The sequence below is a fragment of the Bombina bombina genome, chromosome 10 (genome assembly GCF_027579735.1).
Source record: "Bombina bombina isolate aBomBom1 chromosome 10, aBomBom1.pri, whole genome shotgun sequence".
Classification (NCBI taxonomy): domain Eukaryota; kingdom Metazoa; phylum Chordata; class Amphibia; order Anura; family Bombinatoridae; genus Bombina; species Bombina bombina.
The window spans coordinates 69094365-69117854 of record NC_069508.1 but is presented as its reverse complement, the minus strand read 5'-3'; the positions used below and the strand labels follow the sequence as shown (position 1 = coordinate 69117854).

The 23490-nt window shown below is 39.3% G+C and overlaps 1 protein-coding gene across 1 annotated transcript in view; it reads right to left on the bottom strand.

The window, feature by feature from the left end:
* KIFAP3 (kinesin associated protein 3) overlaps positions 1 to 23490 on the bottom strand; it is a 479627-nt gene that overhangs the window by 89167 nt on the left and 366970 nt on the right. Inside the window, 1 exon segment of the mRNA XM_053693102.1 lies at positions 14749 to 14848. Coding sequence (XP_053549077.1) covers positions 14749 to 14848 — 100 coding nt within the window.

The following is a 23490-nucleotide window of genomic DNA, read 5'->3' as shown; positions in this document are numbered from 1 at the left end:
TGGTAGGGAAGGAAGTTGGTGTGTCTATTGGAACTGCCTTTAGGGTTAGATTTATTAAGCTGCATTTGGGCTATGTGGACCAGGTTCGCATAAGTAAGCCTGCTGCCACATAATTAGGAAGCAGAAACTTCTTCTTTTTCCTCCCCACAAGATCAATCAACTCCACTTGCTCGTTCGGGTGATTGACAGTCCCTGCTCCAGAGCAATTGGTTGTGCCGAAGAAGGGGGCGGCGGCATGGCACAAGAAACCTCTTTTGCAATGTTAAATTTCATTGTGCCATGCAGCATCGCAAGTGGTAATTGCAGGAGAACAGGTTCACTACTAAATGTTGCCCTTAGTGTAAGCTTCTAGGTGAAGTTGGTAAATCTGGAGGGGGGGGGGCATAATTATGGAAACTATGTTTTAGATGGGACAGAGGAAGTATGGGAGTGGTTTTAGTCACATGGTGAAAGAGGAAAAGGTTAATAGGGTAAAACAGACAGTAACAAAATATAAATGTATATGTAATAAACTAAAGAAAACAAACATATTATACCATGTTTATTCATTATATTTATTGGTATCTTCTTCATAACTGCATCTTATTTTGTTAAGAAGCGGTCATTAAAGGGACAAGAAACTACAAATTTTTATTTCACGGTTCAGATAGAGCATACATTTGAAAACGATATTCCAATTTACTTCTATTCTCGATTGAGCTTCATTGTCAATGTATCCTTTCTTGACGAAGCAGCAATGCATTACTGGGATCTAGCTGAACACATCTGTAAGCCAATCACAAGACGGAAAGATGTGCATCCATCAATTAGCAGTTAGTTCCAAGCTCCAATGTATGCTTTGCAACAAAGGATACCAAGAAAACAAAGCAAATTAGATAAAAGAAGTAAACTGGAAAGCTGTATACAATTGTATTCTCTATCTGAATCATGACCATTTTGGGTTTCATATCCCTTTAAGTGGTGGTTTAGGGCCCCCTTGCAGCAGGAGCTTTCAGATGAACCAGTGTAGTGAATATGTAACTGTCACAATCTCTGGCATATTATTGTGCACTATTTTCCTATAGAAATTGCCGATGTGTTACTGATGATGTTCAAGTGACACAACAGTTGGTAATTACAAGACTTTTCTTTTTTTCTTGCGCTAGAATAACATTTCAGTCAGGTCTAATCATTTTTAAAACAAATATGTCTGTATTGCGCATTATTTTTATTATGCTTTCATGAATTAATGTACTGCTGATATCTGTTCATCCAGCACTGATTCTCTCATATCCACATTGACTATCTCACTCCTAAGGCTTTATTTTTCCCCCCAATAACTTTTTAACTACACATTTACACAAAACAGCCCCCCCCCCCTATTAAAGGGACAGTCAACACCAGAATTTGTGTTGTCTTAAAAGATAGATAATCCCTTAATTACCCATTCCCCAGTTTTGCATAACCATCACCGTTATAATTATACACATTTTACCTCTGTAATTACCGTGTATCTAAGGTTCAGCAGACTGCCCCCTTATTTCAGTTCTTTTGACAGACTTGCATTTTAGCTAATCAGAGCTGTCTCCATGGTAAATTGACGTGCATGAGCTCAATGTTATCTATATGAAACACGTGAACTAATGCCCTCTAGTGGTGAAAAACTATCAAAATGCATTTAGATTAGAGGCGGCCTTCAAGGTCTAAGAAATTAGCATATGAACCTCTTAGATTTAACTTTCAACTGAGAATACCAAGAGAACAAAGCAAAATTGGTGATAAAAGTAAATTGGAAAGTTGTTTAAAAATACATGCCCTATTTGAATCATGAAAGTTGTTTTTGGACTTGATTGTCCCTTTAAGCTAACATCTACTAAGCCGGTATTTCTAATATCTATTCTTTATGTTTAACACTAGAATACGGACGGCCATCAAGTCAACCTTAGCACTCAGCAGTAACAACATAGGGCTTGATTTATTAACATATAGATGCAGCTTCTGAGCTATAGGGGTTGATTTATCAAATGCTTTGCACCTGCCTTTGCCCCCCTACGACTGCAGGTTCTCACAAGAGTCCATATTTATCAAGCAGCGGTAATCAGATCGCTGCTTCCCTAACCTCTTCTCCCCCTCTTAATTGGAACATTTCAATCTCCCCAGTCTCGTCCCACCGGGGAGATTGACAGCTCCTGCCCGCACGTGATTGGCTGTGCACGGGCAGGGGGCAGAGTTGCACAAGAGCGTGAAAACAAAATTTATGCTTACCTGATAAATTATTTTCTTTCCTGGCATGGTGAGTCCACAAATTCATTCTAATTACTAGTGGGAATTCAACTCCTGGTCACCAGGAGGAGGCAAAGAACACCCCAGCAAAAAGTTTTAAGTATCCTCCCACTTCCCACAATCCCTCAGTCATTTAGCCAAAGGAATATGGAAAGAGAAGAGGACACAAGGGGTATAGAGGTGCCTGAAGTTTAGAAAATGACAAAAGCAGTCTCAAAATTTAACTTAGGGCGGGTCCTGGACTCTCTATGCTAGGAAAGAAAAGTTTATCAGGTAAGCATACATTTTGTTTTCTTTCTAATGGCATGGAGAGTCCTCAAATCTATTCTAATAACTAGTGGGAACCACTACCGCAGCTAGAGGACACAGAAGGGAAGGAGAACAAGACAGGCTGACCTAAACAGAAGGCACCACCGCTTGGAGAACTTTCCTCCCAAAACAAGCCTCAGCAGAGGCAAAAACATTCAATTTGTAGAATTTGGAAAATGCATGCAACAAAGACCAAGTAGCCGTCTTGCAGATTTGCTCCACAGAAGCCTCGTTTTTAAAGGCCCAGGAAGAAGAGACAGCCCTAGTGGAATGAGCCGTAATTCTCTCAAGAGGCTGTTGTCCAGCTGTCTCGTAGGCCAACCGAATGTCACTTCTCAACCAAAAAAGAATGAGTAGTAGAAGTGGTATTCTGGCCTTTACGTTTACCGGTAAACACAACAAAAAGGGCAGTAGATTGCGGAAAATCCTTAGTAGCATGCAGATAGAAATTCAAAGCACGTACTACATTCAGGTTATGTAACAGACGTTCCTTATGAGAAGAAGGATTAGGACAGAACGAAGGAATGCCAATTTCCTGATTGATAGAGTGGTCTGAAACCACCTTAGGATAAATCCCAATTTGGTACGAAGGACCGCCTTATCCGCATGTAAAATAAGATATGGGGGTTGTAGAGCCGAAAGTTCAGAGACTCTACTAGCAGAAGGAATAGCTAGAAGAAACAAAACTTTCCAAGACAACAACCTAATATCAACAGAGTTCATAGGCTCAAATGGAGCCTTGCTGCAGAACCCTAAGAACAAGATTAAGGCTCCAAGGAGGAGCAACAGGTTTAAACACAGGCCTGATTCTGACCAAGGCCTGAACAAAAGATTGAACACCTGGCAAGTTGGCCAGACGTTTATGCAAAATAATCGAAAGGGCAGAGATCTGACTCTTCAGAGTACTAACAGACAAGCCCTTCTCCAGGCCCTCCTGAAGAAAAGACAAAATGCGGGGAACCCTCACCTGACTGCAAGGGAAACCCCTAGATTCATACCAGTAAAGGTATGTACGCCACACTTTATGGTAAATCTTGCGAGTTACCGGCTTACGAGCCTGAATCATGGTATCAATAACCTTTTCTGAAAAACCTCGCCTAGACAAGACTAGGCGTTCAATCTCCAAGCACTCAGCTTCAGAGAATCTAAGTTTGAAAGAAGAAAAGGACCCTGAAGAAGAAGGTCCTTCCTCAGGAGGTAATTTCCACGGGGGAAAGGATGACATCTTCACCAGATCCGCAAACAAAATTCTGCGAGGCCAAGCCGGAGCAATTAGAATCACCGAAGCCTACTCCTGTTTGATAGGTGGGCAAACAGAGGAAACAGGTAACTTAGACTGAAGTCCCATGGGACCGCCAGAGCATTGACTAGAGCTGCTTGCGGATCCCTTGATCCTTATCTTGGAAGTTTGGCATTTAGACAAGACACCATCAGATCCAACTCTGAAACTCCCCACATGAGAGTTATCATTGAGAATATCAAACAAATGCTATGAAGGAGCGCTAAAAAAACCCCCAATGGGGATAAATGGCTAAAGGTGGAGTCGGTAGGTATAACAGATGCGTCAGTAAAAAAGTAAACTAGGGTCGGAAATGTGAAATTTAAAAATACAGTTTAATTCAGAATCCTAAAAAACAGATGTGTGTATATATCACAGTAATAAAAAACACAATAATGAAAAACAATTGACCAATAAGTTAAAACAATCGATTAAAACCATAAAATTCCTCTTATGATCTATCTAAAAAAGAGTTAAAATCGATTGTTTTAACTTATTGGTCAATTGTTTTTCATTATTGTGTTTTTTAATACTGTGATATATACACACATCTGTTTTTTAGGATTCTGAATTTCACATTTCCGACCCTAGTTTACTTTTTTACCGACGCATCTGTTATACCTACCGACTCCACCTTCAGCCATTTATCCCCACTGGGTTTTTTTTAGCGCTCCTTCATAGCATTTGTTTGATTCCTTCATTTGAGATCTGGTTGAGAGATCTTGCACATTGGGGAGGAGCTTGTGTGGTAGCATTTTTGGCGCTGGTGATAACTCTTTTATTCAAGTCCTTATCATTGAGAATACTTCCGGATGGAGGGCCCACTCACCGGGATGAAAAGTCTGTCTGCTCTGATAGTCCGCCTCCTGTCATATGGATGGCAGAAATGTAATTGTGAGACTCCGCCCACTGAAGAATGCGCGTTACCTCCCTCATAGCCAAGGAACTTTGAGTTCCTCCCTGGTGGTTTTTATACGCCACCAAATTAATGTTGTCCGATTGAAATCTGATAGACCGGACGAAACTCAGTTGAAGCCAGGCTATCAGTGCATTGAAGATTGCTCTCAACTCTAGGATATTTATTCGGAGGGCAGACTCCTCCTGAATCCAAATCCCCTGAGCTCTTGAAGAACCTCAAACTGTCCCCCCTGCCCGAAAGGCTGGCATCTGTAGTCACAATCTCCCCAGATGGTTTAAGGAAGCATGTGCCCTGGGACAGATGGTCCATCTCATCTGGATGTCTAAGACTATCCTGAGAGAGGTCCGAGTGGTCTCCATTCCATTGTCTGACCATGCATAACTGTAGAGGGTCTCAGATTGAAACAAGCAAAAAGAATAATGTCCATGGAAGCCACCATTAAACCCAATGACTTCCATGCACAGAGCCATGAAGGACGGAACAGAGGACCTGAAGAGAACAACAGGAAGCAAGAAGTTTGGTTTTTCTGCGGTCTCCGTAGAAAATCTTCATGGAGCTCGAGTCTATGATTGTCCCCAAAAAAACATACCCTGGTATCTCGGTACCAAGGAACTCTTTTTCGTTTCACCTTTCACTCCGTGGGAGTGGAGAATCAACAATAGAGAATCTGTATGAGATCTTACTAATGAAAAGATGGCGCCTGCTGAACCAACATATCGCTCCAGGTAAGGTGCCACTGCAATACCATGAGATCTGGCCACAGCCAGAAGAGCCCCTAGAACTTTCGTAAACATCCCGAGGGACCAGCTTAAGCATACCGCACCAGGTGTTACCAGGCGGTCTCCACATCCAGGTATGACCGGGCCCCTGACCTGCTTAACTTCCCGAGATCAGACGGGATTGGGTGCCATTCAGCGTAGTGTGGCGGTTAGACTTCTAACTAAGCTGAGAGAAAAATTACGTGCCGTAACTAACTGCTCAACGGAAGTAACGCTGAGCGGTTCATCGTGATCACAACTATTCAAAGTGTGACACAGAAGAAAATTGCACGTAATTCTATACCACAGCAAACTAAAAAACTTCAACTCCCAAAAACAGAAAGAAAAACAGAGGCAGCAGTTTACTGGCCCTTAACATAAAGCCCACCAAACACATGAGGATAACTAAAAAAATTAACCTCCTCTGTTCCACATCTCACACTAATAAAGTGAATTAACCCCATGTCAAGGGCCTCTCACTAAACTAAACTCACAGAGACATTCAAAGGAAAAATGATTCCCTTATCTCCAAAATATGGCAGTACAGCTGCCCTGCCTCTGTTGCCCAATAAATATCCCCAAATTAAGAGGTATAATCCCTGACAGAATAACTCCTTAAGTGCTGCTATCCTTCCTCACCTAGAAGGCAAAAAAGCCCTTACCCTGTAACCAACCACTGGCTTTTCTATTAGGGGTAGAATAAATGTTGGAAGGGAAGCAAGGCCGTCCATCCAACTGCTAAAGAGCCACCCTAACTCTTACTAAGAGGATTACATTGACACAGCATAGCCCCAATCCTTGCTTGCAGGACTCATAAAATGCATTAAATATCTTCAAGACACATCTTTGCACATCCTCCTGATGCTACAAGGCAAGAATGACTGGGTGGATTGTGGGCGAAGTGAGAGGATACTTAAAGCTTTGCTGGGTGTGTTCTTTGCCTCCTCCTAGTGGCCAGGAGTTGATATTCCCCACTAGTACCTTAGAATGGATTCATGGATCTCCACTGTCATTGGAAAGAATAGAGTTTTTGTGCAATGCTGAAGTACGCCAGAGGAGAGCTGCGGCAGACAGGGGCATGATAAAACGAATAGATAGGGTAATATGAACAATCTAACTCCACTCCCAGATATAGCCTCCCTTCACTAGTGTAGTCTTCTCACAAGTGACTACACCTAAAGTTTTTGAAAAAAGAACAATTATAGCTGGTGTAGGAAGGGGCGCTGAACCGCAATCTGGAATGATATATAACTTAAGACCTTTGCATTATATTTATATTTAGTTGGGGTTAGAGAATACCAATATTAAATCTTATATGAGGTGTGATGGTAAAATAAAATAAATAATATAATAATCTTCTATCTTTTAGTTGGGGTATAAGAATACCAATAATAAGTTCAAGGTGTGCTATGATAAATACAATTAGTATAATAATCTTCTATCTTTTCAGTGGTAATATAATGTGTGCTGCGTAGAAAGACTACTTAGCTGAAAGTGTTAATGAATTATCTAGTATTATCCACCCACTAACTAAAAGATTAACACTTTCATTAACACTTTCCACTAAGTAGCTTTCTACGCAGCCACACCCATTATATTACCACTGAAAAGATAGACGATTATTATACAAATTTATTTTATCATACACACTTGAACCTTATAATTGGTATTTCTTTACCCCCAAACTAAAAGATAGAAGATTATTATATTAATTTTACCTTTTATTTTACCATCACACCTCATATAAGATTTATTATTGGTATTCTCATACACCTAAACTAAATATAAATTAATGCAAAGGTTCTTAAGTTATATACATTTCCAGATCTGCGGTTCAGCGCCCCTTCCTACCCCACTAGCATGATAACTCGAGCCCATTCGTGGAGAATGCAACTCTAGTTCAGAAGCAAAGGATCTGACTCTGCTCTTGTGCAAATTGCAGAGGACAGGGTAGGGAGGGGGTGCTGGACAAGCATTTGCTCTGTCGCAATGATAAAATGTGGCCTACAAGTTTGGGAATGTTGTTTTACCTGCATAAAAATAATGCCCACTTGTGAAAAGTTTGAAGATTACTTGAGGAAGCAGTTAATGAAGAGCTATAAAAACTAGTCTGCACAGAGTTTTGTGGGGTTTTTATATTTGACAGCGATCAATTCTGCTCCTTAAAACCCTTTCTTTCTTTTTATATTAGAAAAACCATTCAAAGGTTCTAGGCACTTGAGTTCCACCACACCAAATTGTCACACCATATCCTTTATGGACTACGCTCTTGACGCACAGGGACGCCAGTCATGCCTGGAACAGGAAAATGCCCTTTAAGAAACTGTTGCCACAACTGTGAAAACGCCCTAATTGTCTAAAATGTCTTTGTATCCTGTAGCGTTAAATGGATATGAAAACCCACATTTTTTTCTCTCATCGATTCAGATAGAAAGTTACCTAAAATTGCATGCCCTAATTTACTCCCTATTATCACATTTTCTTCATTCGCTTGGTATCTTATTTGAAAAAGCATGAATGTAAGCTCATTTTTGGTTCAGAACATGGGTAGCACTTGTTGATTGGTGGGCTAAATGTAGCGTTCTCTTGATTCTGTCACAACTACATTTTTCCACTCAGACTACAGATAGTGAAGTGTGATTCATAACTCCAGAGCACAAGTTTCTGAGCTTTACACCCCCTCAGCCAACGCTTAGCATTATGCATGTTCACGTAAGGAGTGTGTACAGATGTTCAGCAATATAAACCCATTTCATGAAGTTTCAGACGCACAGTTAGTGTCCTGATGCTTGCCTTCCAGAGTCACTTTACAACTCTATAGTGACGCAACAGATGATAGGCGATTTTACACACTACATTCTTCAGCACTAGGTGCGCCCCCTGCTCAAAATTAAACTTTCATGATTTAGATAGATCACGCCAATTTTAACCCAATTTTCAAATTTACTCCCTATTCATCAATTTTTCTTTGTTCCTCTTGCTATCTGTATTTGAATATAAGCTTAGGACGTCAGCCCATTTTCTGTTCAGCACCCTGGGTAGCATTTGCTGATTGGTGGCTACATTTAGACACCAATCAACCAAGCGCTACAGGTACTGAAACCAACAATAAGCAGCCGGTTCTAAGATTAGATACTTGCTTTTTCAAATAAAGATACAAAGCGAACAAAGAAAAATTCATAATAGGAGTAAATAAGAAAATTGCTTAAAATTGTCTGATCTACCTAACTCACTGAAAGTTTAATTTTGACTTGACTATTCCTTTTAATATACAGAAATACGAGTAACTAGATGCAATGCTGATCCAATCCTATATCTTTGTACAGTCATGTGACACTTGTCCCAGTGCTTCAGAAAACAGAATATATGTTTACCTGATAAATTACTTTCTCCCAACGGTGTGTCCGGTCCACGGCGTCATCCCTTATTGTGGGATATTCTCTTCCCCCAACAGGAAATGGCAAAGAGCCCAGCAAGCTCAGGTCCACATGATCCCTCCTAGGCTCCGCCTACCCCAGTCATTCGACGACGTAAAGGAGGAATATTTGCATAGGAGAACCATATGTTACCATGGTGACTGTAGTTAAACAAAATAAATTAACCAGACCTGATTAAAAACCCCCGGGCGGGCCGTGGCCCGGACACACCGTTGGAGAAAGTAATTTATCAGGTAAACATAAATTCTGTTTTCTCCAACATAGGTGTGTCCGGTCCACGGCGTCATCCTTACTTGTGGGAACCAATACCAAAGCTTTTAGGAACACGGATGAATGGGACGGGAGCCAAATCAGGTCACCTAAATGGAAGGCACCACGGGCTTGCAAAAACCTTTCTCCCCAAAAATAGCCTCAGAAGAAGCAAAAGTATCAAATTTGTAAAATTTCGAAAAAGTGTTGCAGTGAAGACCAAGTCGCTCGCCTTACATATCTGATCAACCAGAAGCCCTCGTTCTTGAAGGCCCCATGTGGAAGCCCACAGCCCTAGTGGAGTGAGCTGTGATTCTTTCAGGAGGCTGCCGTCCGGCAGTCTCATAAGTCAATCGGATAATGCTTTTAATCCAGAAGGAGAGGAGAGGTAGAAGTTGCTTTTTGACCTCTCAGTTTACCAGAATAAACAACCAAAACAAGCCAAAGTTTGTCTGAAAACCTTAGTAGCTGCTAAGTAAAATTTGAGAGCACGAACTACCATCCAAGTTGTGCAACAAACGGTTCCTTCTTTGAAACTGGATTCGGACACAAAGAAGGCACAACTATCCTCCCTGGTTAATGTCTTGTTAGAAACAACTTTTGGAAGAAAACCAGGTTTAGTACCGCAAACCCACCTTATCTGCCATGGAACCACCAGATAAGGAGAAGAACACTGCAGAGCAGATAATTCTGAAAACTCTTCTAGCAGAAGAAATTGAACCAAAAACAAACTTTCCAAGATAATAACTTAATCATAAACGGAATGTAGGGTTCAAACGGAACCCCCTGAAGAACTGAAAGAACTAGGTTGAGACTCCAAGGAGGAGTCAAAATCTTTGTAAACAGGCTCTGATTCTAACCAGAGCCTGAACAAAGGCTAGAACATCTGGCCCACAGCTGCCAGCTTTTTGTGAAGTAACACAGACCAAGGCAGAAAATCTGTCCCATCAAGGAACTTGCAGATAATCCTTTTTCCAATCCTTCTCGAAGGAAGGATAGACTCTTAGGAATCTTAACCTTGTACCAAGGAATCCTGCGGATTCACACCAAACAGATATAACCAAGTTTTGTGGTATTTTCTGGTTACAGGCTTTCAGGCCTGAACAAGAGTTATTAATAACAGAATCTGAGAACCCTCGCTTTGATAAGATCAAGCGTCTACAATCCTCCAAGCAGTACAGCTGGAGTGGGTCGAACGGACCTAGAACAAGAAGGTCTGTCTCAAAGGTAGCTTCCATAGTGGAGCCGATGACATATTCACCAGATCTGTATACCCAAGTCCTGCGTGGCCACGCAGGAGCTATCAAACATCACGAGCCCTCTCCTGATAGATCCTGGCTACCCAGCATTCGGGATGAGAGGAAACGGCGGGGAACACATAAGCTAGTTTGAAGGTCCAAGGTGCTACCTAGTGCATCCACTAGAACCGCCCTTGGGATCCCTGGATCTGTACCCGTAGTAAGGAACTCTGAAGTTCTGACGAGAGGCCCATCACGACTCCCATGTCTGGAACTGCCCCCACGGTTGAGTGACCTTGGGGCAGATTTCCGGATGGAGTTCCCCCACTCCCCGGATGCAATGTCTGACGACTCAGAAAATCCGCTTCCCCATTTTCCCACTCCTGGGGATGTGGATAGCAGACAGGTAGGCAGGGAGTGAGACTCCGCCCATAGAATGATTTTGGTCACTTCGTCCATCGCTAGGGAACTCCTTGTTCACCCCTGATGGTTGATGTATGAAACTTGGCCCTCGCTAGCTGAGGCCAAGCTTTGAGAGCATTGAATATCGCTCTCAGTTCCAGAATATTTATCGGTAGAAGAGATTCTACCCGAGACCAACAGACCCCTGAGCTTTCAGGGATCCCCCAGACCGCGCCCCCAGCCCATCAGACTGGCGTCGGTCGTGACAATGACCCACTCTGGTGCTGCGGAAGGTCATCCCTTGTGCACAGGTTGTCCAGGGACAGCCACCAACGGAATGAGTCTCTGGTCCCTCTGATTTACTTGTATCTTCGGAGATAAGTCTGAATAGTCCCCCCATTCCACTGACCTGAGCAGGAACAGTTGTAATGGTCCTAAGATGAGATGCGCACAAAAGGAACTTTGTCCCATTGCCTCGCTACCACTCAAACCCTATCACTTCAATGCACTGCGCTCTGGAAGGAAGAGGACACGGAATGAAGTATCCGACAAGAGTCTAGAAGTTTTGTTTTTCTGGCTTCTGTCAGAAAATCCTCATTTCTAAGGAGTCTCATTATAGTTCCCAAGAGTAGGGAACCCCCCCCCCCCCCCCCCACCCACCCTCGTTGACGGAGATAGAGAAACTCTTTTCACGTTCACTTTCCATTCCGTCGAGATCTGAGAAGGCCAGGACAATGTCCGTGTGAGCCTTTACTTGAGGAAGGGACGACGCGACGAATCAGATGTCGTCCAATGTAAGGTACCTACAGCAATGCACCTTGGTCTTAGCACCCGCCAGAAGGGGACCCTAGTACCTATGAGAAAATCCTAGGAGCAGTGGCTAATCCGAAAGAAAAAACGCCACGAACTGGAAATGCTCTGATCCAGGAATTCAAACCTTAGGAACCCGATGATGTTCCTTCGTGGATAGGAATATGTAGATACGCATCCTTGAAATCCACCTTGGTCATGAATTGACCTTCCTGGATGGAAGGAAGAAGTGTTCGAATGGTTTCCCATCTTGAACGATGGAACCTTGAGAAACTTGTTCAAGATCTTGAAGATCTAAGATTGGTCCTGAACGTTCCTCTTTTTGGGAACTATGAACAGATTCGGAGTTAGAACCCCATCCCTTGTTCTCCTAATGGAACCAGGATGAATCCACTCCATTTTTAGCAGGTCTTTACCCAATGTACAGAATGCCTGTCTTCTTATGTGGATCTGAGACAACTGAGACCTGTGGAACCTCCCCCTTGGAGGAAGCCCCTTGAACTCCAGAGAATAACCTTGGGAGACTATTTCTAGCGCCCCAAGAGTCCAGAAACTCTCTTGCCCCAGCCCTGAGCGAAGAGAGAGAGTCTGCCCCCCCACCAGATCCGGTCCCGGATCCGGGGGCCCGCATTTAATGCTGTCTTGGTAGCAGTGGCAGGTTTCCTGGCCTGCTTTCCTTTGTTCCAGCCTTGCATAGGTCTCCAGGCTGGGATTGGTCTGAGAAGTATTTACCTTCCTGCTTAGAGGACGTAGCCCTTGGGGCTGATCCGTTTCTGCGAAAGGACGAAACTTAGGTTTATTTTTGTCTTGAAAAGACCTATCCTGAGGAAGGGCGTGGCCCTCTGCCCCCAGTGATATCAGAGATAATCTCTTTCAAGTCAGGGCCCAAAGAGTGTTTTCCCCTTGAAAGGAATGTCAAGCAATTTGTTCTTGGAAGACGCATCCGCTGCCCAAGATTTTAACCAAAGCGCTCTGCGCCCACAATAGCAAACCCCAGAATTTTTTCGCCGCTAACCTAGCCCAATTGCAAGGTGGGCGTCTAGGGTGAAAGAATTAGCCAATCTTAAGAGCCAGCATTCTGTCCTAATCTCCTCATAAGAAGAAGAATTACTAATAATCGCCTTTTCCTAGCCCAAAACTAGAAACACGCGGCTGCCAGTGACAGGGACAATGCATGCAATTGGTTGTAGAAGGGAACCTTGCTGAACAAACATCTTTAGCAGACCTCCTGTACAACGGCAAAGAGAATGACTGGGGTAGGCGGAGCCTAGGAGGGATCATGTGACCCAGCTTTGCTGGGCTCTTTGCCATTTCCTGTTGGGGAAGGAGAAATATCCCACAAGTAAGGATGACGCCGTGGACCGGACACACCTATGTTGGAGAAAATGCTTTAGATGTTCATTTCAATAGGATTTACAGTTGGCGTGCAGTGACCCTTGAAAGCCTAATAAAACGTACTCCTGAATACATTAATGGTCCCTGTTTACTAGTAAAATAGCAGCCGTAGTAAGAAGAACCTATAATTGCCAGTCAGTTTCATTGTCATTTTGACAGATGGTATTCAAAGCCCTTATTAACCCCTTAAAACCTATAGTGGGGGCCCCTGCAAAGATCTGCTTTTTAATAAACAGCAAGCAATTCAAAAAATATTATGTATAAAAAAACTACAATTTTTCTGCCAGTCCCACTCTCCAACCATACGGTATTGTATATGAAAAGTTAAAAACTTTTCCAGCTGTTTGCAGTTCACGTTGGTTTCCTATTGTGGAATAAAACTGAAATGTAAGTATTTATCTATAATGTGACATTCTATTCTGTACAATAAACTCTACTTACTACTAAGCAATAAAACACTATATCAGATGAAGAGACCAAACCACTCTCCAGTGTGTATGTAAAATAAATTGTAAGGCTGATTAATTAGCCTTGTTAAAAGCGTCCCAACTTGCAACTACAAAATGTCTAAACGACTATTATAGTCAAAACATTACGTACACTAATCCGTTAGCAGCAAGTCAGTTAAGACTATCGACCCATGGAAGATAAAAATCAATGATTATTTTTAAATTGTATTATTAAAGGGACAGGAAGACCCACACTTTTATTTCATGATTTAGATAGAACATTCAATTTTAAACAACTTTTGAATTTACTTTACTGTTATCAAATTTTGCTTCATTATTTTGTTTTTGTTTGCTGATGGAACAGCATTGCACTACTAGCAGCTAGCTGAATATATTTAGTTAGCCAATCACAAGAGACGTGTGCAAGCGCCAATCAACAGCTAGGGTAGGATATTAAGAGAACGAAGCACATTTGAAAATAGAAGTGTATTCAAAAGTGTCTTTAAATTCCATGCTCTATCTGAATCATGTAAATTTAATTATGACTTTCCTATCTCTTTAAGGTAATTATTATTTTTCTCCATCCAATAAAGTACAGCTGAAAAGTTGATCAAACAATAATTAACCTATTAAACTAGAGATAGTTCACCTCCCAATAACTAAAACAGTCATTTTCTAATATCACTGGAAAAATAATCCAAAAAGTTATAATTGTAAAAATGAAAAGCTTAATGTAGAAAAGCACGATTTAAATCAAGTCTTACTGATCAATGATTTAAATTGTGATTTAATTTAATTTGATTAACATCAAATCCACCCTGCAGTACTGTGTGTATAAACCAGGCAAAGGAGGTGCGACTAGCGTTGCTGATTAGATTAGCGTTGTTTTCTGCTGTGCAATAGAATGGTGATTAATAGTGGCTAACACCTAACAACTCAAGAAATAAAACTAATAATTTTCAATTAACCAAGCAAATGTTTTCCACACTCATAGCAGCGCAAGAATAACCTTGCAAGTGTGTTCCATCAATCTCCAAACAGGCATGGCATCCACACTCCGGTTGGCTCTACAAAGTATTTTACGAATAAAGGGAAGATTATATATATATATATATATATATATATACATATATATATATACATATATATATATACATATATATATACACACACACATACATATATATACATACACTGTCCACACACATATATTATGTAAAATACAGATATATTTTAGTTACCCGCTGCCAAAGCCGTGCTGCCCAATAAAGTCTCCATTCTGAAGATGGTAATCGTTAAAGAAATCAGGGCTCACTGCTGCATCTGATGGGATCAGTCCATCTGAAAGGGCATAAACAAGCAACATTATTCCGGCTTTTCTGTCTGTATAAAGCGATTAAGTATCTGCACTAAAAAAAAGCAAAACAACTTTCCCTTTAAAGTTTAGTAAACCCCTGCAAGAAACCATTCTTAGATCTTTCTCATGCAAATGTGTTTATTTAAAAGTATGAACAAAGGCCGATTATATATATATATATATATATATATATATACACACACACACACACACACACGTACATACACATACATTATATATACACACACACACACACACACGTACATACACATACATTATATATATATATACACACACACACACACACGTACATACACATACATTATATATATATATATATATATATATATATATATATATATATATATATATATATATATATATATATAAATAAGTATGGTAGTTTGGAGATAGACAATCGTTTTGCAGAGGATGGGATCTATCTATATTAGGAAAGTTTTCCTCAGGCCAAAAGCACTTGCAATCTGATACCACACTATAGTACTAAAATATCAAATTCTGGACTCATTCAAGAGTTTCATGAGGATCAACCAACTGTAACATTTGATTTATTGAATTAAACATCCTATCTCATTATACATTTTGAATATTAATTCCAAAAGACTGTGATGTATCTCTGGAAAATGATATTCATATGTAACGTTCACATGTTAACATTTGACCTATCACATATCAGAACACAGACATTTGTCAATCCTTAGTACTAGCTAATAAGCAACTCATTCCCAGTCTCATAGTTTCAATTGGAAATGAGAACTGAACCAAATAAGTATATAAAATAGTGGAAAAAGGATGCAAGCAAAATAGATACCTGAACAAAAAAAACAACTTGGTACTATTTTTTAAATAATAAAAAAATAAAACAAGTCTAAAGATACAATAAAAACTAGAATTTGCAGCATTTGAAAGTAAAAATCCAGAAGTGAAATTCATTTTTAGAAAATGCCAAGTGTGTGGAGAACAAAATATTGAGAACGGATGAAGGCAGACTTGGTTCCTCATAAAAGCACACAGAGAAGAGGGAACATAATAAAATAAATATGTTTGTTATATTCACACACAAAAACACCCCATAAATATATATAGGAGCCGTTTCCTCATAAAATATTTCTAACAAGTATCATAATAAAAGTGCGGAAATTCTTTTATATAAATGATCCAAGTGCTTGAATCAATTTAAATATAATTGGGAAAACTATTAAATATCAGTCACGAGTGCAATATTTTACGTTCCACATATGAAAAAGGTAGGGTGTAAATCAAATTGATTAACAAATTGAGAAAAAGTCATAACAACATTACCTCATAATTGTTGCCGGTTAAATCTGAGTTAAATAAGAGAATGTAGGGATAAAAGAAAAAAGCTTATACATTTTTGATGTTGTAACAACAGAAGATATATTTTGGTTTGCCAATCTCCACAGTGCTAAACTATGTGAAACCCTACTAAGTGGATCCTACTGGATCTGTTCTATATGTGGTTTTGCTTCTGCAACATTTTGTCCTGTGCCGCACCCACCAATCAGAATAAAACGCAAGGGTGGATGTCTTCGCTCACAGACTCAGACACTACTATGGGATTGCAGTTCCACCAGATACCATTTTAGTTTGCCTGGGTCCCCATGTTTAAGGGATGACTCATTTTCAGCTGGTGCTTTTCCCCCCCTAATACTCTTTCTCCGTTTTTGCCAGTTATTAATTTGCAGATGATACCAAGGAGAGAAGTACCACCAGCAAAGAAAATTTCGATCCACAATTTTTATGGAAAGTTATTTGTGCCACATGTGTTAATTATCGACCCCTAAACAAAGATCACCAGTGGAATGATGCACATGCTTTTAGTTATGTTTGAGAAATAGAGCGCTGTCACACAAGTAGGAAGCCAGTTCAAGTAAATGATGTGGAATGGGATTCAAACAGAACACTGGTCTCAAAGATCAGGGAAAGTTATTCTAGTTTAAAGCACTGTACAAGGGCCAAATTCTTAACTATAAGGCTTGGAGTGCATAGATCACTAAAACCAAAGAGCTGGCCAAGAGACGCAAGATGGAGATGGCTGGATGATTGTTTAGTGTTTGTGAACAGTTTCACAAGAAAAAGAGCCGGACAGAAAGTTACCGTCCTTTCAACACAGGAAGTAGCAACTAGGGAACAGGAAAAATCCCTTGATAAAAAAAATAAAATAAAAAAAAAAGAGTCTACTTGAAGAAGACTTTAAACTATAATCCACAGACTTGTCAAAAGTTATAGAACCTGTCAGTGAAGGCACAGTACAGTTACTTAATATGGCAACAAGGACAGATACTTAAGGAGGCTTTCCATGAGAATTTAAGAAACTTTTATACATAGTAATGGGATAAGAAACATGGCTTAAGGAAGCATAGAACAAGTGTATATGTGTGTGTATATGTACACTGGTGTTCAAAAGTTTGGGGTCACTTAGACATTGAAGCAGAGAGACGGTTATGCTTGGTAAAAAAACCAAATTCCTTTATTTCCAAAAGTTAAAGGGTTTTACAGAGGAACAAGATAATGCTGGTGAGCGCAGCACCGGAGGCTTCCAAAAGTTAAAAGGTTACACAGAGGAACAAGATAATGTTGTTGACCGCAGCACAGGAGGCTAACAGAGGAACAAGATAATGCTGGTGAGTGCAGCACCTTTTGTTTTTTACCAAGCATATCTGTCTCTCTACTTCAGTCTACACTACCACCAGCAGGGTTGCTTGTCTAGCACGGACCTCCATTGCAAGCTTGTACCTGCTCCACTCCTCCTTCCTCTCTGCACGGACCGTGACATCATGATTGATGGGACTTTCCCTTGCCAGCTGAGGGGACCGCACACAAGAGGGTAAGTGACGTCGAAAGCATTGGCTAACAAGCGCATGAAAATGTATTTGTCTCTGTACCCTGGCGTAGTGGGACCTGACATGTATTATATGCAGCAGGTCTGATATCCCTTTAGTGGCTTGTTACAGGAGGAGACCCCTAGAGGTGTTGCTTTCCCCTGGGAGCCTTTACATGGGTTTAAGTAGCTCAGTCAGCAGTGGTTTATTACTATCGCTCTCCTAGGAGGGCTGTTTAAAATTTATTTACACACTATTTTACCCCCTCTTCTCTTTCACTTAGTCACTTAAACATTTTCTTATTTCCCATGAAAACAAACATGAAATGAGTTTGAATAGGAACGATAGTCATTGACAAGGTTATAAATAATGAATTTTAAGTCAAATAATAATTGTGTCCTTCAAACTTTGCTTTCGTCAAAGAATCCTCCATGTGAAGCAATTACAGATTTGCAGACCTTTGGAATTTTAGTTGTCAATTTGTTGAGATAATCTTAAGAGATTTCACCCCATGCTTCATGAAGCACCTCCCACAAGTTGGATTGGCTTGATGGGCACTTCTTACATACCATACGGTCAAGCTGCTCCCACAACAGCTCAATATGGTTGAGATCTGGTGACTGTGCTAGCCATTCCATTAAAGATAGAATACCAGCTGACTACTTCTTCCCAAATAGTTCTTGCATAGTTTGGAACTGTGCTCTGGGTCATTGTCCTGTTGTAGGAGGAAATTCACTCCAATTAAGTACCATCCACAGGGTATGGTAGATTTTACCATGTATTAAATCTCCCACTTTACAAATTTCAAAGCACTCACAGACAAATCACATTGCCTCCACCATGCTTGACAGATGGTGTCAAGCACTCCTCCAGCATCTTTTCCTTTGGTCTGCGTCTCACTAATGTTCTTCTTTGTGATCCGAACCCCTTGTCTTTCCATAACACTTTTTTCCAATCTTCCTCTGTCCAGTGTCTGTGTTCTTCTGCCAATCTCAATCTTTTCTTTTTATTGCCTAGACTGAGATATGGATTTTTCTTTGCAACTCTGCCTAGAAGACCAGCATCCCAGAGTCACTGCTTCATTGTTGACATTGAGACTGGTGTTTTGTGGGTACTATTTAACAAAGCTGCCAGTTGAGGACCCGTGAGGTGTCTGTTTTTCAAACTAGACACTCTAATGTATTTGTCCCTTTTGCTCAGTTGTGCATTGGGGCCTCCTACTCTTTCTATTCTGGTTAGAGCCAGTTCGCCCTGTTCTGTATAGGGAGTGGTACACAGCGTTGTAAGAGATCTTCAGTTCAGCATCATACATTACACGTCAGAGAGGCGTATGTCTATTGGGCACACCTCTTTTGTGGAAGGCCAATCATTGACACTATTTGGAAAAGAAATGTCTATTTGGCACACCCCATGTTGTAGAAGGCTAATCACTGCTTGACATTATTTGTGTGACGTAAATAAAAATACAAAAATGCTACTCCATATATAAAAAAAACAACAACATATAAAATCACATACAATTGTGCAAGAAAATAACTAATAAATAAATCTAGATACAACTGGGAAAATACTGTATACACAAGAGCATAACTATACACATATAAAATGCTGTTTGTGCCCAATAGACATACACCTCTCTGACGTAATGTATGATGCTCTCCAATCGCGAGCTAAACCGTGTGCCCTCAGACGGTGCAAACCAGTATTTAAAGCATTAATGGGATGCCACTTTACCATTACCTCTGACGAAGACTTGGATCTTCGAAACGCGTAAGGCTCGTGGTGGGCATCCCGGTTCTACCTCGCGACCTGTAGATGTGTACCTGACTTTGAAGCTGTATACTTACCTCATACGATTGAAGTTTATTGATGTAAGGACCTCTTTTATTGTTATCCTTTTAAATAAAAAAATAATGCACTATTAGTGTATTCTTGTTGTTTCCTTTTTCCACATCCGGATGTGTAAGCAGCATTAACTTGGGGGACAGGATTTCTAGCCAGTCCAGAAAACTCCAACCCGGATCAAGCATCCTTTCACTCACGGGGTCCTTTGCAAACGCCGACATAGATGCGGATATCTCTCTTATCCTGTGGGCTCCTACTTACCTCATACGATTGAGGGTATTTCCTGTAAGTAAGAATTACCAGCAGGGGGAGGATCACGGGACGTGTGTGCTATTATATTATCCCCCAGAACACCACTTTTCTCACTATCAAGACTGTGTGTTCGTTCAACTGGGCTCTTTCTACCTTTCTCCAGACACCCATAAACACTGGATGTCCGTTGTAACATTCTGATTCATATTGTATACAAATATTGTATATGTATTATTTTATTTATTCATTTTATATTATTTTTCTTTGTCCTCGTACCTCTCTCTCTATATATTTCCTCTACTACAGAGGTGTGGCTTGTAGTTGAGATCTCCACTTTTCCCTGAACTTTAGTGGAACCTATTGTATTACATATTTCTCTGCGAATCCCGAATAGTCACCATATAATAAATAATTTTATACTGTATCTAAATCCAGCGAGTGCAGTCCTTGATTAAAGAAATCTGTGGATATTCTGACATATATATATATATATATATATATATATATATATATATATATATAATGTGTATGTATTTATATGTGTAATAATGTATTTACAAACATATATACACTTTAATACATATAGACATATATAAAAGTGCATTGGAGCCCATTGCAGTTAAAGGGACACTGAACTCAATCTTTTTCTTTCATAATTCAGATAGAGCATGCAATTTTAAGCAACTTTCTAATTTACTCCTATTATCAATTTTTCTTCGTTCACTTGCTATATTTATTTGAAAAAGAAGGCATCTAAGCTTCTTTTTTGTTTCAGTACTCTGGACAGCACTTTTTGTATTGCTGGATGAATTTATCCACCAATCAGCAAGAATAACCCAGGTTATTCACCAAAAATGGGCCGGCATCTAAACTTACATTCTTGCATTTCAAATAAAGATACCAAGAGAAGGAAGAAAAATTGATAATAGGAGTACATTAGAAAGTTGCTTAAAATTACATGCTCTATATGAATCACGAAAGATAAAAATTTGGGTTCAGTGTCCCTTTAAGTAAAAGAAAACATGAAAAAAACATTTATGCAATATCCTTTTTTAATAAAGGTTTTAACTATATATTTACTGTAAATATTTCACATTCCAATGCTGCACAGCTGAATATGTTAAGTATTTATAAATAGATAATCCTATTTATATCTGTATCTATCTCTCTCTCTCTCTCTCTATATATATATATATATAAAAATAAATATAAATATATATTGTACAAAAATACCATCAGATATATGTAGAAATATTTATTTATGAATAAATAGAACATTTTCTGTTAAGTAAAGAACAGTGGAATGAGAAATATCCATATATTCATGTTGGATTAGCACACTTGAAAATATGCGATCGGGTTAGTGCGTGAGTAGGGTGTTAGGCTTTTTCGCAACTTTTTCTTCATTGACTTCTATGGGAGAACACGTAAACATGCACAAGATATTCTAACTTTGGCTTTTGCGCTCGCTGGGTTAGCGCCAGAACAAAAACAGTTTACTTTCAACTGGTAGCGTTAATTAGCACTCTACTTGTAATCTGTCCGTACATGTAGGTAGATAGATTTCTCCTGGTAAGTACACGTGTAGAATGATCTAAAAGTTTTGGAGACAAAATTAAATGTCTAGGAGCAATGGCTACTATAATTTATCAATACTTGTCAGTTATGGTCTTAATTTAGTCAGTACAACGTCTAATAAAAGGACTGAGGTTCTACTATATGAGAATAGAGAGGATAAAATGACTTGATGAATGAGTTAAATTCATTCCATACGGGTTCGTTTTGACAAGCTACATATGAACAGAATAACAAACAATGTGACACATGCAGAATGCATCAGTTCATTCATAGAACTTTTTTAAACTGTTTTTAGTGTATTTTATGAGTTACAGATGAGCTGTTAACAAGTTGCTGGGATGTTTACAGCTTGAAGAGCGGCAGACAATGCATTACAAATATGTGATGGGCTTCTGAATACTGACCAGATTGTGCTACAAGAAAACAAAATAAAAATGCACATTATATAGCAATAACCAAGCATGGCTGGGATATAAACCACTTGATGAATATTTAGGACTAGAGTAAGCTAGAGATATGTTATAGGAGGTTTTTTTTGCAGTATTGGCTATCAAATAGGGTATTTTATTATATATATATATATATATATATATATATATATATATACACACACACACACACACACACACATATATATATACACACACACACACACAGTATATACAAGGTTCTTTTAACTAAGCCTTTGTTGTTTTAGTGGGGTAACAATGTGTGGAGAGATAGATAGATGGATACAACAGATAGATAGGTAGATATAGTAGATAGATAGATACAGTAGATAGACAGATACAACAGATAGATATATAGATATATTGATAGGTAGATACAGTAGATATATAAATAAATAGATACAGTAGATAGATAGATACAGTAGATAGATATAGATGGATAGATAGGTAGGTAGGTAGAGTAGATAGATACAGTAGATAGAGATACAGTAGATGGATACGATAGACAGATACAATAGATATTAGATAGATACAGTAGATAGATAGATATAGATATAGATAGATGGGTAGATAGATATCTACAGTAGATAAATATGATAGACAGATACAATAGATAGATACATAGATAGATATAGATAGATGGGTAGATAGAGTAGATAGATATATAAATATAGATAGATGGGCAGATAGAGTAGATAGGTAGATACAGTAGATAGATAAATATGATAGACCGATACAATAGATATTAGATAGATACAGTAGATAGATAGATATAGACAGGTAGATATATAGCTACAGTAGATAGATGGGTAGATAGAGTAGATAGGTAGATACAGTAGATATAGATGGATAGATACAATAGATATTAGATAGATACAGTAGATAGATAGATAGATATAGATAGATATTTTAGAAATATATGAGTTGGGGGATTGCAGAGTCTAATATTAAATCTCAGGTATCTCATATATTTATGTAAATGACTCAACATTAGAGTTATCTTTAAGAAATATCTGATGCAGTGAGCTGGTTAAGGAAAACATGCAACAACTAGTTAAACTAATTGTAATAGAGGATACAATCCAGTTTAAAAAAGAAAACCAGTGCTGCAATGGTATAATACTGATTAGCTCTGCTAGAGCAAAGGTGTACACAAGTTAAAAGTGTTCCAAAGTCAGTCAAAAGAGCTAAATACAAAGCATTGAGGGTCTGCAGAGAGGGCTTATTAGTACCTAAAGACAAAACACCAACAGAATCTTGCCCGAGATTCATAACCACATACAATCCTCAGATTCCACACATAACCAAAATCATAAATGACCATTGGAATATCCTACAAAATGACGAAACTCTAAAAACCATCATTGGAGACAAAGTATCCATGGGATTTAAAAGACCACACAATTTAAGAGAAAAGCTAGTATCTAGTCATTTCATTAGATCTAAGAAGAAACAAGATAAAAATTTGGGTATGTACCCTTGTGGCACTTGTTCAGCATGTAAGTTTGTGTGGAAAACAAAAAGTATCACAGAAAGAAGTGGCAGAGTATATAAATTACCATCACTACTTCTCATGCACATCAATGTTTTACATTGGCATGACAACGAGAGAGGTCAAAATACGCATTTTAGAACATG